This window comes from Garra rufa, chromosome 24 (genome assembly GCF_049309525.1).
Source record: "Garra rufa chromosome 24, GarRuf1.0, whole genome shotgun sequence".
Lineage (NCBI taxonomy): Eukaryota > Metazoa > Chordata > Actinopteri > Cypriniformes > Cyprinidae > Garra > Garra rufa.
Window position 1 is genome coordinate 612730 of NC_133384.1, and position 17546 is coordinate 630275.

The 17546-nt window shown below is 39.2% G+C and overlaps 1 protein-coding gene across 1 annotated transcript; it reads right to left on the reverse strand.

Moving 5' to 3' along the window:
* Positions 1–359: 359 nt before the first annotated feature.
* On the reverse strand, positions 360–10899 carry LOC141299995 (guanine nucleotide-binding protein G(olf) subunit alpha-like). The gene is made up of 6 exons (XM_073830297.1): positions 10892–10899; positions 10704–10758; positions 10555–10628; positions 2233–2291; positions 859–979; positions 360–393 (listed from the first exon to the last, which is right to left on the reverse strand). Exons 1-6 carry the CDS (start codon positions 10897–10899, stop codon positions 360–362), a joined length of 351 nt encoding a protein of 116 aa, XP_073686398.1.
* Between the last annotated feature and the right edge of the window lie 6647 nt (positions 10900–17546).

The following is a 17546-nucleotide window of genomic DNA, read 5'->3' on the forward strand; positions in this document are numbered from 1 at the left end:
TATTTAACAAAGCAAATACAAAAGACCTGAACCAGAAGAGATGTGATCTGTTTGTCGCACATAACCCCTATTGTTACATTTTAGTTCAGTGAATTTTTATCAGTATTGTCTCTTTTTGGTCAACTTTGCCAACAAAAATAGTTCCAAACAAAGCCACAGTAGAACTGTTGTGCATCTGAGCAATAACCAGTGGTGTTCCATGAATGAATCCTCAATTTTGAATGAATTGAGTAAGCCAATGATTTAGTGACCCACTCATAAAGACAGTCTTATTTACTTGTTTACTTATTAGAACTCTTATATTATTAAGAATTGCTGACACCTAATGGCGTTTTTAGAACAGTTGTATCATTAGTGCCTCACCGCAGCCAGATCTTCTGGAATCCGCTGGCTCTGATGGTTAAACATGAGATCTGCCTGTATAATTTTAACTGAATTGCCTAGCAACTTTTATAATGGCTGTTGTTGTTTATTAAATATTCAATGAATAATATTTTATATAAATAATAGAATGTAAAACTATTTAGTATTGAGAAACGGTGCGTGTGCTCGTGATAGTGATTTTAGTTACATTGTTCTGCCATTAGATGGCGACAAGAGACTGTTTTTACGAGTCAGTCGTAAAGACTTTTACATTGAAAAATAAACGCTCTTTTAAACGGAAGTTACTTTTAATTTCAACAACAGCTTGACACAGCAAACAAATGCATTGAGCAGTGATGTCATCCTAAATCACCCTTAACTCAACTTTTTTTTTTTTAGAATAGTAATGTTGCGACAATGATAACGCTCAGTAGACATACAGACTAATGTTTTTTTGAGTTTTTTTTTTTTTTAGAAACAGCATAACTGTGAAACCTGTTAGTCCAGATGCTGCGGAACAGATCAAGAGACTCGCGCAGCCGGTTAGTGCTGTTGTCTTCCCTTATGACCATGTTATAACTGCTACTGGCTGCCACAAAGATGATGGCGGTCACATCTGTTATTATAGACAGGAAGAGATTCATTATCACCAAAAACACACTTTTTTAGGATAGCTCACCCAAAAAATTAAAATATGTCATCATTTGCTCACCCTCATGTCATTCAAAACATTTATTTATTTTATTTATATTTAAAGAATGAATGACATACATACACACAAGACTAAGAAACATACTAGAACAAACCTCACTGGTTTTTGTGCTTCACAGCCACAGCGTGTGACGCACACATTAGGGATGCCACGATGAGTAAATTTTCCTACTGATTAATAATATTGTGACAACAATGATATTACTGATTACACTGTACATTTTACAGGATATGATGCTTGTTAATGATGCTCAGGATCTTTGATCTTTAATATTTTACACCTTTCCATTTCTTTGAACAAAACAAATACTTGAAAAGGGTGGATTCATTATTATTGTTAATGAAAAACACAACAATAAAAAGCTACAATCACAAACTCACTTATATAAAACAGAACTTTTAATTACAAAAATAAGACAGGTGATGTATGAAGCCCCAGACGTGACATACAGACAAAAATGCATTCATTGTGGCCATGAATTAAGAAATAGTTAGGTAAGAATTAGATATAAACACAGCTCCTTACAGCATGCAGATATAAATATTCTGCATGCCGTGTGTCATGAGGGGCCTTGTTTATACCTGTGTTATAACAAATAAATGAGAGATCTTTAGATTTTCCCCTTACTTTAAAACCACAGTCATTAGCTCTCCTTACTTTTTTCACATGATAAGTAAAATCTAACTCCTGCTGCTAATTTATAATTGCAGCATCTGTTGTCAAACTGAACTAAACAGTTTTTACTATAAAAAAGCAAAACAACGGTGGGGATGATGGGCAAGTAATGTGATTGGTGTATGGCCCAACACTATGTAATATTGATAACACATACTACTGCAGTAAGCCTAGCATGCACAAGCTTCTGCGTTTACCATATGTGATCTGTTTATAAAATAAATAAATACAATTTCTTCACAAGACTAAAGATTCATATGGATTTGTGTTATAAATGTCTCTTTTAATTTTTTGTATGTGTGTTTTGAGGGTGTGAAACAACATGAGGGTAAATGATGAATGTTAAGTTTGGGTGAACTAACCCTTTAACATAAAAAACATTAGTTATTTTCATATATATTGACTATAAAAACAGATTTTGTGAATTTGTTTACAGAAAAAAATGCATTATAATATAAAGCTTGAGGAATCTGCAAGCTCACCGTTAAAGCACTGAATCCATTTTCTCCTTTCATCTCTCTGACCGCCCACATCAAACATACTGACACACAGGGAGAAAGAAATAAAAAATGTTTCTGTATAACAACTGAAGAAATAAGTATTCATAAAAAAATATAGTAACTGAATGCAGTTATGAATCATTAAATCAATTACAGATGTATAAAAAAGTCTGAGAATACTACTTTTAGAACTTCTCTACAGTAGAATTGAATTTTGTTTACATTATTGACACACTATTTTCCTGTTCAACACTTTTTTAAGCTGCTTTGACATAATCTGTATTGTATAAATTGCTATTTAAATAAAAGGTGACTTGAAATGACTTGACTATTCCTTTTGATGGACTTGCTCATTTACGTCAACATTTGTCTGCCAGCTAAGTCACATTCAGTGTAATGACAGCTGTGATATTTCTGCTGAGAGATTTCCATAATTTAATGAATTTTAAAATGTATCGTTCAGACAAATTAGACTCTGCATGAAAATGTTGCTAGATAAATTATTCTGGTGCATAGGTATATACACAGCTCAAAAAAATTAGGGAACACTTAAATCACACATGGGATCTCGATAAACAAAATATTCAAGCTGAAAACTTGTATACACTGTAATTTGTTAAGAATTAAATGATGTGACAAGGTCAGTTGAAGCCAAAATCCTCAACAAATTGCAACTTTTAATGTCCCAGAGGTTCTCAATTGGATTCAGGTTTGAGGAAACATGAGGTCTAGTCAATGGCATCAATTACTTTGCCATCCAGAAACTGCCTACACACTCCAGCCACTGGTATGCGCCAGGAGAAACCCAGAGTCCACTGCATCAGCGTAAGTTCTGATAATGGATTTCATCCTGTTACCTAACATATGTTTTGAACAGCAGTCAAGATGACAAAATCCCTTTTCAGACAACGGGCCTCATTTAAAAAATGTTGCGCAGAAACCAACCTAAATTCGATTTTACGATCATCTCTCAAATATGCATACGTGTGATTCATAGAATGAACATACGGAAAATGCGTACACGTCTCTTTCAGATGTGAAATCTATAAATCGCAAATGATCTTGAACTTACGCGCAACTGTATGGTTTCAGCTATCTGCCTTGCAAATGACTCCTAATTAATGTCATTAACATGTAAAAGATCGCCATCATCATCCAAATCATTTAAATTAGAAAAGTGAGCTGCAAGAACAGCTTACATTTTAAAAAACCTGCAGTGCTCTGACAAGAAAAAGTGTGTACGTCTGCTCAGACATGACGCTCAGCACTTTTCCACGTCAAAGCTATTTTTTTACAAATATAAGCATTGCCGCGGATTTAAGCATATACACACTCAAATCTGAGAGTACACACGCTTTATAAATGAGGCCAATGTGTGGAAAGTTATATTTTGATGTGATCAGGCTGTGTGGACGACAAAGGATGCCTTTTGCCTTAAGATAAGACAAAACTACATTTTGTGGAGACTGGGGGTTAATATTAAAATACACTACCCTCTGCTTTGTTCTCTGTTACTCTTATCAAAGTGTAAATTATCATAAATCACCCTCACAAGAGAAACAAGTTTTGCTGTGTGGCCAAAGCCACAAAGGAAAAACACATCTTCACATGCATTCACACACAATTGACTAAACCCTTCTTCAAATTAATTTACAGAACTGTATATACCCTGGCCACTTCTGACACCATCAGCCAATCAAAACGCTGGATCTGAAAGGCACCAACTTGCGAATCCTGCTTTCTCAGGAAAAGATTAGAAGGTTCTCTTCAAGACAAAGAAGTGTGCTAAGTTTCATTGTGCTAAGTGACGCTGTGCTAAGAACAATGTGGCAAGCCAAGCCGCTAAGCTAAGTAGTTTTAAAGAGAAAAAAGAAAGTTCAGCAAGAAGCGAGTTTGGAAACTGCCCTATCTTCTGCAATGGCTTCTCTTCAGCGATCCTCTGCTAGCGAGTTCCAAGCTGCCAGGATCTTCTCCAACGACTTCAGAATTGTCTTGTCAATAATCTTCCCTCCTGTTCATTCCAGGTAGTCCGGATCTTCTGGACAGACTTCAGAACCTGTTTGCATGTTCCAGACCAAAGGACTTTCTCGGTGCTCAAGAGTTCATCATGTTTAAGACACAGATCCAACTCCTTTCTTCTCACTGCAACGTGGTTCAGGTCAAAAGTCTAAGTCTATCCCTTTGTTAATAAAACCCCTTTAATAACAATTGTGTCTTCCTTGTGTTGATAATACAGTTAAAAGGCTCTACAAGTTAAAGGGATAGTTCACCCAAAAATGAAAATTTGATGTTTATCTGCTTACCCCCAGGGCATCCAAGATGTAGGTGACTTTTTCTTTAGTAGAACACAAACAAAGGTTTTTAACTCAAACCGTTGCAGTCTTTCAGTCATATAATGGCAGTGAATGAGATCCACAGCTTTGAGAGTCAAAAAAACATACACAGACAAAACCAAATTAAACCCTGCGGCTTATGACGATACACTGAGGTGTTAAGACACAAAACAATTGATCTGTGCAAGAAACTAAACAGTATGTATAATTTTTTTACCTCTGATCCACCGCAGTGTCCAACTCTCCTGAGCGCGTTCACAACAGCCGGCACGTGACATGTCAACATGCTCAGAATTGTAGACATATGCGCGGAAGCAATCTGTTGCATGTATATGTCACTCATTGTTTACACCATATGCAGTGCAGAGATTGTTGGTATGAAGGCTATTTAAAATGGTAATTACTTGTGCTTATCCTGATTGTTGCAACCGATTAAAAACTAAGACTATGCTTGCTTGCGCAAACTCATCCGGGAGTGTTGACTTTTCACCGACTCCCAACGGACTGCAACGCTTTGAGTTAAAAATCTGCTTTGTGTTCTACCGAAGAAACAAAGTAACTTACATTTTGGATGCCCTGGGGGTAAGCAGATTTACATCAAATTTTCATTTTTGGGTGAAGTACAAATCCTTCAGACTGGTCATAATACAACTTCCTATAATTTAAATCTGATTTTTATGTATTCAACAGTCTTCCACAACTGAGCGTAACATTCTTCACAGCATCTCCAGACTCTTTCATGTCTGTCACATGTGCTCAATTCTTTGAAGAGAACTGGGCAGCAATGGTGAGCTGCCAATTCTGGTGTTCAACTGCACGGTGCCGGGCTCTGAGCAGAGGTCCCACTAGGATATTGGGCCCTCATACCACCCTTACTGAGTCAGAGACATGCAAACCAGTAGCTTGATGGAGATCATTTTGTAGGACTCTCACAACGCTCCTCTTGTTCCTTACATACCGGTTTGCTCATTGCTCTTCAACGGCTTTGTCCAGTTCACCTTATCTCTTCCAATGCTCTTAAAACTGTGCTTTAAAGGGGACCTATTGTGCACAATTCACTTTTACATGCTGTTTGAACACTGATGTGTGTCCACAGTGTGTGTAAACAACCAGCCTATAATGGTAAAAATCCACCCACTTCTTTTTTTTTTTAATACTCCCTATAAATCAAAAGCAGTGTCGGAAAACACTGTTTTAGATTTCCCCTTATTGTGACGTCACAGTAGGGATAAGCCCTGCCCATTGACCATCTGCCTTATTTGCATTTACCTCACTCTGTTTGAAATGCACATAATCCTCTAAGTTTATATTGTCGTTATAGTTCCTATTTACATTTCATAACTCTTAGCATCGGAGCCATGGAGAACACTGTGGATGAATTTCCGAAGAGTCTTATATATTTGTGCAAATCATACTGTTTCATAAACAATGTTCAGTTCAACACAGGATTTGCACAGAAGTTGATTCTGAAAGAAAGGTCAATACCAGCTGTTCATGGTTAAACATCATATCCAGTACAAATAAGAATTGGCTTATATTTTCTGAATGTTTCCAAATCGCATTTCTGAATGTGCTTGTTAGCATGCTATACAGCTAATGTGGCTAAAATTACCACTGTCTCTGACTGTCTGTAACTCGATTCACAGAGTGCTGAGCTAAGTCGTTAGTTTTATCCCGAAAACTATCACTGCATATTTTATGAATATTTTTTGACATTTTGGCTCTGTAAGATTCTCCAGTTTTGATGAAGGTTGACAGACTATCTAAAGCACAAGCTGTAAAAGCTCCGCCCTCTTCTGGAAAGCGGGCAGAAGCAGCAGTTCTTTGCATTTAAAGATTCACAGACCAAAATGTGACTAAATGAAGGGCAAATTTGACATTCTATAATAAAAGATCAGTGGGGTATTTTAAGCTGAAACTTCACAGGCATTCTGGGGACACCAGAGACTTATATTACATATTGTAATAAGGAACATAATAGGTCTCCTTTAAAGGTCCCATATTGTCAAAACTGAAATTTCCTGGCTTTTTTCATGATAACTAAGGTCTAGGGGCTATGTAACTACCATATAAGTTTTAAAACAGTCAATCCACAGTAAAATGCACACAGACTGCATAAAGTAGCTGTGCCTTTTCACAAACCGCTGTGACTTCCGTAAAAATGTGACGTCCGATCTACTCGGTCACCGCCTTCAGTCACCACCTCGAGCACCAATCACCATCCCACCCTTCTTTTGCCAAACCCCCAGACAACATCGTGTCCATGCCATTGCTGAGCAACAACAACAGGGAAACAAGTCGAGAAAACGCTGTTCAGTCCATAGATGTCAGGAAACTACATCATTGCACAGGCGTCCGAACAACATTAATATAAGAGACCAGTGGCACGTCAACTTCAGCCTCTTTCACACAGGCATTCCGGAAAATACATGGATAATGTGTCCCATGATTTGTTCCGGAATTGTTTGATTTGGTTCAATCACACAGTGATTTTCCGGAATCTGTGCGTGCTTTACACACAACCCGTAAAGATCCCGTAAAGACATGTGCCATTTGGATGTGAGATGTAATGCTACGCGTACGCTTCACTAAACTTAAACTAGCCTGACGAACAATCTGTGCTTCAGCGCTGATAGTGAGGAGCTGCCTGATCGCTGCTTCATTCCACTTTGCAAATATTTTTTCGTCGTGAAGAGTCGCACGATAACATGCATCATCACTACAACACTGACTTTATGGCATTTGGTTCTGGCTTTTGTTTACACAGCGCTCATTCCCGTAATTTTTCGGAATCAGCGTGCAGTGTGAAAGGGGATTTACTAAAGCAACAGTTACGTAGCTTGCTGTATTCGGTGTTTGAAAAAGAAAAAAACATTAATTATCATTCTGAAACATCCTGTTGAGTATCACCAAGCCACAGCAGGCTAGGCTACAGCATACATGACCCTAGTTACTTGTGGTTTGCCTGGCCGTGCGTCACTCAGAAAACAACAGGCCAATCAGAAGAGAGGCTCATGAATATTAATTAGACGAGCCAAAACCGATCTGGGGTGCTTTTTCCATACAACAATGTAACTCGCTGGTTAACCTCCACAGTACGATGCATTGTTGTGGAAACGAACTAGTCACAACTGTTTCCCGAACACAGTAGCATCTCCGTCGTTTGAACCACATTAGTTCAACAATGTAGGGCCGTTGTTAATGACGTCACCGAGTAATACCTTCTGCTTTTTAATTGATTAGGGATCTCAAAAATGCAGCTATATTGAACATGGCACCTGATGACTAATTTACTATTTTTTTTGGTCCCTGTCAATTTGCTTTATTTGATGTTTGATTCATCGGGGGTTCCCTCTTACATCATACTCCGGGGTTCCCTTAGGCATTTATGCACATGCGCACTTATCAAAAACGGCACTTTAAAGGACGCACAAAAATACATAGATTAAAATGCATTTATATTTAAATTGAATGGACGATATAGATTATACTGCATGTTAGCTTGGTTGTTGTGCCCAAGAGCATAATTGTTTGAGCCCATATGTCTTGCTAACAAGAAACTATGCTTCTAACCACAGGTTGGGAGCTGTAGTTCCAACCACGTTCGTTTGCGACGTTGTTTGCGAATGTTCGTTTGAACTATGGTTTCGGAAAACACAGAATCTGTGAACTATGTTGGTAACGACGGAACTTGCGACCATAGTTGGCTAACAATGCTTTTGGGAAACGCACCCCTGTTCTTCATAGAGCTCCTAAAAAAGAAGCTGTAATTGAGATTGATTTTGGCACTTATACCGCAAATATATATTCTTAAGACAACTAAAATAAACCTCCAGAAATGTGTACAAATGTGTATGTGACTTTTGAGATATACTAAACCTCCTTGCGCCGGCACATATGGATGTGCCATCCTGGAGGAGCTAGACTACCTGTGTAAACTATTTTCATGCTACAAGGTGTGACAAGAACCCTAACAAAACTAGAGACAAATCAGACAGAAAGGAAAAAATTGCTGTTGCTTCTTCAGTGCACCTGTTGTCACTTTTATTTGCACCAATGCAGGTTAAACAGATTCACAATCTGTGAACAGGGCTCTTTCCACCTTCAATACCATGACTGAGGTGCCCTTGAGCAAGGCACCGAACCCCCAATTGCTCCCCGGGTGCTGGAGCAATGGCTGCCCACTGCTCCGGTGTGTATTCATGGTGTGTGTTTGTTCACGTCATACTGCTGTGTGTGTGCACTTGGATGGGTTAAATGCAGAGCACCAATTTCAAGTATGGGTCAACATACTTGACAATACGTCACGACTTTCTATTCAGAATCACTTATGCTTCATAACTGGACAGATTATCCCTGTAGTTTAACTAAGTGTTATACTGTAACAATAAAGTGTTCCCTTAATTTAAATTTTTATTTATTTATTTATTTATTTTTGAGCAGTGTATATAAAGCAATCTTTTATATAGTTTGTTTATTATTATTATTATTTATGTAAAACATTACCATTTTAAACTCATTTAAAACTCACACATTTAAATAATTTGAATTTGAAATATTTTTCAGTTATGTTTGTGGATTTCTGAATCAGAGTAAATTGAGTATATGTGTTTGTGCTCTGAGAAATATCAGAGGTTTCCATTTACAACAATTTATAGAAAGTTGAACATTGTAGCCAATCATGGAGATATAGTCCGCTCCCTTGAGTTTAATGGGACTTTTCGCAAGAGTGCAGAACCCTGGGAGCTCACAGCTCTGGAGCCCTGACAGCAAAGAGACTGACAGCTCACTTTTGTTTCTAAAATAATTTGAAACTAACAAGTAGTAATTGGAATTCTAAGTTTATTCTATATTTAATAAATACTAATTTGTTTTTTGATTAAACAGAATATTTAAAATAATAAAACAAATGAAAATGGCATGGGCAAAATTAAACTGCTTGGAAATGGTCTTATAACCTTTATCTTTCACATACTTTCTGATTTCCTCAAACAGCACTCTCCTTTGCTTTTGCTGGTCCATGTTCAGTGTGGTGCACACAATGATAGCAGTCAGCATAGTGACTACATTTCTCCTTTTAAATAGGCCGATGTGTGATACTAATTAAGGAAAGCAGTTTGTTGAAACACTATTATAGTTCTTTTATAGAAAAACCAACAAATCTGATCTGACCATCTTTGAACATAGCTGCAGAATAAGCAGTAGCCTATCTATTTTCACACTTTCTTTTGCATTGCTCTATAACATACCAAAGGAATACAGATACACGTTAGACAATTTCTTTTAATTTCATTAGTTTTCAGGAGGAATTAATCACATTTTTCAGTTAACTGTAAGGGTACCCATAATGTGTCCATATCAATTCTGATGCCTTTTTTTCAGTTAACTGTAAGGGTACCCATAATGTGTCCATATCAATTCTGACACCTAGCTGAGCAATGTACTACGTCTTATTTCTCCTAAAAAAAATACAGAATGTATTTTTCTAGGAGCTCATTATTAAGATATTAAACTCATTTTATGTAATATTAATTACATTATATTAATTGCAATTGATACAACACAATATGCACAGATGCAAGCAGAACTTTACCAGAAAAGTCATTCATTTTATACACAATTTTTCATTACAAATTATATTACTCGCATAACAATGTCATTGCAATGTTGAAGTAAAAAGTAATATTGTTTTAAAAATGTCTTTGTATTTGATATGTGCCCCTTTTGCTTAAATGACTGCAGAATTTAAACTGACGTGAACAAAACCAGATGATCCATATACCATTTTGCCCAGTAAGTTTACAGGTTTGCTTATGAATGTGCAGATTCGTGCATATATTAATTGTATGTCCTGGCTTTGATTTTTAATATTTAAAACATTATTTTATTTATTAAAATAAACATTTTTTGGCTGACTACTGTCGATTAAAATGCTTTACTTCTACATAAATATATCAAAAAGTCCACTTACTGAAAGTTGACTTTGTCTACTTGAAATCGAGTTTCAAAAATCCCTGAAGTCAAAACACGGCACCTCAGCAAATCCTGAAAGAAATGGACAAACTCTCAATTTACTGACACTGAACCCTAATAATAAATCTAGTGAGACAGCACCCCCACCTGGTCTGTTGGTGTGTAGTCACTCTGTCGTACAGACTCAATTCTGTCCAGGAAGCTGAAAAAAAAACGAAACAGACAAATTAAGAAAAATTTAAATACACCACAATTACAATAATACTAAAAATGACGTCATGTTTACTCTCAACAAACATGAATGGCTAATAACAGAGATAAATCAAATAATTAACCTGACCATATTTTATACAAAAAACAGGTGTTTATCACAGCACTTGTACATACATGCGTATATACACTGTATATATAGTATGTATGTATGTATGTATGTATGTATGTATGTATGTACAACTGATGCATTTTACACAGTTATGCAACTGAACTGAATTAATACTGAACTGACTTGAGCTGTATAATGACACTATTGAGCTGCTTTACAGCAAAATTTGAATTTGATACTATTGTGAAGCTACTGTGAAACAATCTATATTATTGTATAATTTGACTTTCTGTCTTGGCTTGTATGCATCACACAGGCCTCTTTCATATAATTTCTAAAATATAAAATGTATGTTTATTTGTAATAGTTATGCTAACAACAATAAAAATACATTAATGCAATTAAAACAGCGACATCTGCTGATGGACACCGTGCTGAGTTGTCAGGAATATGCTAGCTGAAAATAATGAGGAAATTACGTCGCCCCCCCCTGCCAAGTGCATTCAAAGCAGCTACTTAATGGCACACATGTGCCCTGCTCACTCCAAGGGCTCTGCTCATCGAAGGCAGTAGGGCATAGGGATGATCACTTCCATCTGGAATTTGCCCCGTGAACCATTCGTTACAAAAACATGTACCGTTACACCCCTACTATAGAGACATTAAAGCCAGCTGCAAATTCCAGAACATCTGGTTTAGCTGGAGCTTCTCTCGGCTGGTTCATGAGTGCTGAACAGCCGCTGATGCCCTGGAGCTCACATATCCACAAACAAAGCTCTATTCAAATCATACACACATTAGTCAATAATATACGACACTACATCAAAAAATGGAGAACACAGTGTTCAGTGCATGTAGTTACAAAAACAGAATGTTTACTGTATAAAGTAATCATTTTGAATTAAAAAAAGGAAACATACAAACTCAAAAGAAATCACACCTAAGTTTGGTGAATATACCAAAAAAAATACATACACACATATCTATGAGTATATATATATATATATATATATATATATAGAGAGAGAGAGAGAGAGAGAGAGAGAGAGAGAGAGATAGAGAGAGAGAGAGAGAAACATCAAAGATCATGGAGAAGCCATGATCTGCATGAGCTCTTAGATTTTCTTCTTTGTTTGCTATTTTGAGAAAAGAAATAGACCAAAAATCTACAAAATCTAGAAGAATACCACATACAGACGTGAAATTTGATGAAAAGAACTCAGAAAATATAGTATCTTTATTTTTTAAACACAAATAACCAACGCAAAGGATTAGAAGATCAGACTTCTAGCAACAGGCCTGCTGGAAAATTGGAGGGAAAGTTTAAAACAGGAAAAGAACCACCTATCCACAGAGGGAGAAGCAGTGAGTACAACTAAAATTGCACTGGAAACCTTTTTTTGGACTTGTTTGCTTATTTTTTTCCAAATATAAGGCCATAAAATTGATCTTTTTATATTTTTATAAGCTAAAAATGCTAAAAAGCTAAAGCTATGGCTAGCCCACACTCTGACATTCCTCAATGTATCAATTTAACTGAGGCAGAGAGAATCAGCCAATCAGAGCAGCAGCTGCAATCAGCCCACTGCCATATGCAAATGAGCTCCCCCCTCACCACCATACAGTACCCCTCTGAGGTGAAATCTGACACTGCAAGGAAAACCTATAAGCAGAAACTTCTGACAAACAATCCAGAGACTCTGTTTGCAGATCTGTTCAAAACTGGAGAAGTCTGCAACCTCATTTTCTTCTCTGATCACCCCAGCGCCTGGCATAAAGCCATCATCAACCATTACCCCTCTGTAAAAAAAGAAGGCATTTGTAATGGCTGGAAAGTCAAAATCAGAGAACCGCATGACCCTGACATCACAGTGATAACTGTGAACATCTATAAAAATGGCACAGTCATGGTACAGGGGGACCTGAAAACATTCCAGGCGGACTACAGAACAATAGGTGAAATTATGAAACATGAGAAAGCTGTCCTATCTGAAAGCTCTTCATCTGAGCAAAATCCACCAATCAGCACCTCAGATCTCAGACCCACTCCTGCAGAAAGAGTTGAGCACATCTCCCCATCCCTGCTCAGAGCTATCCCTCTCCTACAGGAGCACTTCACCAAACTGGAGATGGAGATGGTGCAGCTCAGAGAAACGGTGCTGAAACAGCAGCAGTCAGGCACATGTGCAGCTCACATTGAACTCCAGCAGAACACAGAGCTCTTAACACAGAGACTGTCAGCCCTCACACAGCACATGACAAAGCTTCAGACAGAGAAGGACAGCTATCAGTGTGAGCTGACCGCACTGAGACTCCAGCTAGAGGACAGAGAGCAGTCCACAGCAGAGATGAGGCAGCAGCTGAGAGAGATACAGGAGGAGAGAGAGCAGCAGCGCAGCGAGATCCAGGCCCTGAGAGAGCAGCTGAGAGAGATCCTCCTGGCCAGAGAAGAGCCAGAGCAGACCCACAGAGCTCAAACACTACCCTCCAGCCCAGAGTCGCCGAACACAGGGAGTCAACACCCAGCCCTCAGCGCAGAGAGACCCGACCCAGCCCGCTCACAGCCGTCACAGCACCCCCTGTCAGGCTCCTCAGCACAGCAGCATCAGCCCTCGTCTCACAGCAGCCCAGCACCAGCCAGCACAGAGGAACCCGAAATAGCTCTACTCATCGATTCAAACGGCAAATTCATCGATGTAAAGAAACTTTTCCCCCAGCACAGAGCTGTTAAACTCTGGTGTCCCAACACTGACAAAGCCCTGGAGCTCCTGACAGAGTCCCAGCTAGGCCGGCCCAGCCACATCATTATCCACACGGGCACCAACGACCTGCGGAGCCAGCAGGACCGAGTGTCGGACTCCCTCAGAGCCGTCGTGGATAAAGCTAGAGAAACCTTCCCCAACTCCAAAATCATCTTGTCCACTTTACTTCAGAGGACAGATTTCCACCCCAAAACAATAAATAAAATAAACTCCAACATCTCTAGACATTGTGCCCTCCTGCCCAACGTCCACTTGGCCCACCATCCAGACCTGGACACTGAATGTCTATACGACCACGTCCACCTTTATAAGAACCTGGTACATATCCTTGCAAAGAGACTTAAAGATGTCACTCTAAACAGGACCAACCAGACCAGCCCCAGGTGGAGCAAAACCAGCCCTAACCCAGCCAATCCACCGAGACACACTCCAGCATACTACATCCCAGGCCACAGCTCATCTAGAGCCCCGACCGGAGCACCACCCAGAGCTCCAGCACCCAGAGCTCCAGCACCCAGAGCTCCAGCACCCAGAGCTCCAGCACTCAGAGCACCGCCCAGAGCTCCAGCACCAGGACAGGATCGCTACAGACAGAGACCGTTCTACAACAGCCCCACAGCTCCAGCAGCTGAAGCCCATCCACAGCAGAGCCCGGACCATCCAGGCAGACCGAGCTACGCCCAAGCTGTCAGTGGAGGAGCAGACCACCCTAACGCTGGACTCCACGACATCCAACACATGCTGAGTATCATCTGCTCCCACCTACTAACAAACAGTAGACAGTGGTAAAAAAAAAAAAAAAAAAAAAAAAAAAACACAACTACCTTATTCTGGGGTAATAATGTACATTTAATATGGAATTGTTGATGTTCTGAGTTCCTACCATAACTTTAATTCCATAATGCATTGTTTTAATTTAATCTATAGTAATTTTGCATCCTTTCTCTTTTCTCAGAATAGCAAACAAACCATACACATCATTTTAAAAGTTTACGATGAAATCACTTAGTTTTTCTACATGGAATATTCAAGGTCTAAACTCCTCAGTCTTTGGCCTAAAAAGTAGAAATTCTGATTTTATGAAAGAATTACAAGACATAGATGTCATCATCTTACAGGAAACCTGGTGTAGAGGAGATTCGTACACTGGCTGTCCCTCAGGATACAGAGAGATTATATTACCATCAGTCAAACTCGCATCAGTCACACAAGGGAGAGACTCGGGAGGGATGATAATATGGATTAAATCTGAACTGTCCATAGAATTAATTAAAAAAGAACAACATCACTTGTGGCTAAAAATACAAAAAGGAATGATATCAGCATCTAAGCCTGTTTTCCTCTGTGCAATTTACATTCCACCCCTCGAGTCTCCGTATTTCCAAGAGGAAACTTTCCAAAACATGGAAAGAGAAATCAGCCATTTCCAGGCCCAGGGAAATGTGCTGCTTATGGGTGACTTAAACGCCAGAACAGGAGTAGAATTAGATTTCACTGAATCGCACGGTAGCAGATTCATCACAGGCAATAACGACCTGTACCCTTCTCACCCCAGCAGACTAAACTGTGATGAAACCGTGAACGCTCACGGACGGCAGCTGCTGCAGCTCTGCCGAGGACTGGCTCTGTACATCGTCAACGGGAGATTGCGAGGAGACTCGCTCGGCCGATACACCTACAGCTCAGCTCTGGGGAACAGCACTGTAGACTATACCATCACAGATCTTGACCTTTCCTCTCTGAGAGCATTCACAGTCAAACCCCTGAAACCTTTCTCAGACCACAGCCAAATCATCCTCTATATAAAGCAATCTGAAACATCACCCAAACCAATTAGGACCCCATATCAAATGAGCAAAATAATGTCTTTCAAATGGACAGAAACCAGTGCCAGTAATTACAGCACTGCTGTCGAATCCCCAGAAATACAATCCCTCATACATTCATTCCAAATACAGGAATACCCTAAAAACCAATTCGGCATCAATCAGGAAGTACAAGACCTAAACAACATATTCTACAAAACAGCACAAAAAAGTAATTTGGCCATTGTTAAACCAAAGAAGACAAAATATTTAGATACAAACAAATGGTTTGATTTGGACTGTAAGACTCTGAGAAAAAACCTCAGAAATTTATCAAATCAAAAACACAGACAACCAGATAATCCGGACCTCCGCCTTCTCTATTGTGAGGCACTAAAACAATACAAAGCCACACTCCGGCGGAAAAAAACACAGTTTTTGCAAAACCAGTTTGAAGAAATTGAAAAATCTATAAACTCACACAAATTTTGGGATAAATGGAAATTGTTATATAAACCAAATCAAGAAGTTCTGGCAATCCAAGACGGGGAGAAGTGGAAGAACCACTTCCAAGAATTATACAGCCCAACAGAAATTCTAAATTATAATCAAAATTATATAATTAATAAACTAGACAATTTGGAAAGATCAATTAAAGCAAATCAAAACCCTTTAGATTTCCCCATAACAATGACCGAATTGGAAGGAAAATTAGGAGTCCTTGAGTCCAAGAAAGCCTGTGGTGTAGACAGCATCCTGAACGAGATGCTGAAACACACAGACCAAAGCTTCAGACTGGCCATGCTCAAACTATTCAATGATGTTCTGTGTGTAGGGTTCTTCCCTGAGATCTGGAACAAGGGCCTCATCAGCCCCATCCACAAGAGTGGAGACAAACTAGACCCCAACAATTACCGAGGCATCTGTGTGAACAGTAACCTGGGGAAGGTTCTCTGCAGCATCTTAAATGCCAGACTTTTAAACTTCCTTATGAAGCACAATGCCTTGAGTAAATCCCAAATTGGCTTTCTTCCAAAATGTCGCACATCCGATCACATCTTTACATTACAAACACTAATTGACAAATATGTACATCAAAACAAAGAACACATTTTTGCTTGTTTCATTGACTTCAAAAAAGCATTTGATTCAATCTGGCATGAAGGATTATACCTAAAGCTTATCGACAGTGGAGTAGGGGGGAAATTCTATGATTTGATCAAATCGATGTACACAGCCAGCCAATGCGCTGTTAAAATTGGAAACCAAAGAACCGAATTTTTCCCCCAGGGGCGCGGAGTGAGACAGGGATGCAGTTTAAGCCCCACCCTCTTCAACATCTACATCAACCAATTAGCCGACACGTTAGAACATGCTCCCTTTCAAGGTCTCACTCTCCACGACACAGAGATCAAGTGCCTTCTCTACGCAGACGACCTGGTCCTCCTGTCGCCCACTAAAGAGGGGCTTCAGGACAGCCTGGATCTGCTGGAGGATTACTGTCAGTCCTGGGCCCTGACCGTCAACCTCCAGAAAACTAGAGTTATGATGTTCCAGAAACGCTCCAGATCTCAGGGACCAACACACACATTCACACTCTCACACAGAACCATTGAGAGCACAAAAGCATACACTTACCTCGGCCTGAAAATAACTCCAACTGGTAACTTTACTTTGGCTGTGAATGAACTCAAAGAGAAAGCTCAAAGGCCTTTTTATGCCATAAAACGATCAATCAAAATTGACTTCCCAATCCAAATTTGGCTCAAACTTTTTAAATCAATAATTGAACCAATTGTTCTATATGGCAGTGAAGTGTGGGGTCCTTCTATAAAATTTGATTTTTTAAATTGGGAAAAACATCCGATTGAAACTCTACAATTAGATTTCTGTAAAAGAATACTCAAAGTCCAAAGGAAAACACCAAACAACGGATGCAGGGCAGAATTAGGCCAATACCCTCTCCTCCTAAACATGCAAAAAAGAGCCATCAAATTCTGGAAACACCTGAAAACAAGCGACCCCAACACACACCATTACAGAGCCCTCACACACCAAGAGCTGAACGTAGCGAGGAGTCCCCTGTGCCAACTGGTGCTGA

What these genes read in the sequence shown, in the direction of transcription:
- LOC141299995 (XM_073830297.1), bottom strand. An exon ending in ACTACACACCAACAGACCAG is followed by an intron (nt 10,629 to 10,703) that starts GTGGGGGTGCTG and finishes CATTTCTTTCAG; the next exon opens with GATTTGCTGAGGTGCCGTGT. An exon ending in ATGGATTCAGTGCTTTAACG is followed by an intron (nt 980 to 2,232) that starts GTGAGCTTGCAG and finishes CTATAATAACAG; the next exon opens with ATGTGACCGCCATCATCTTT.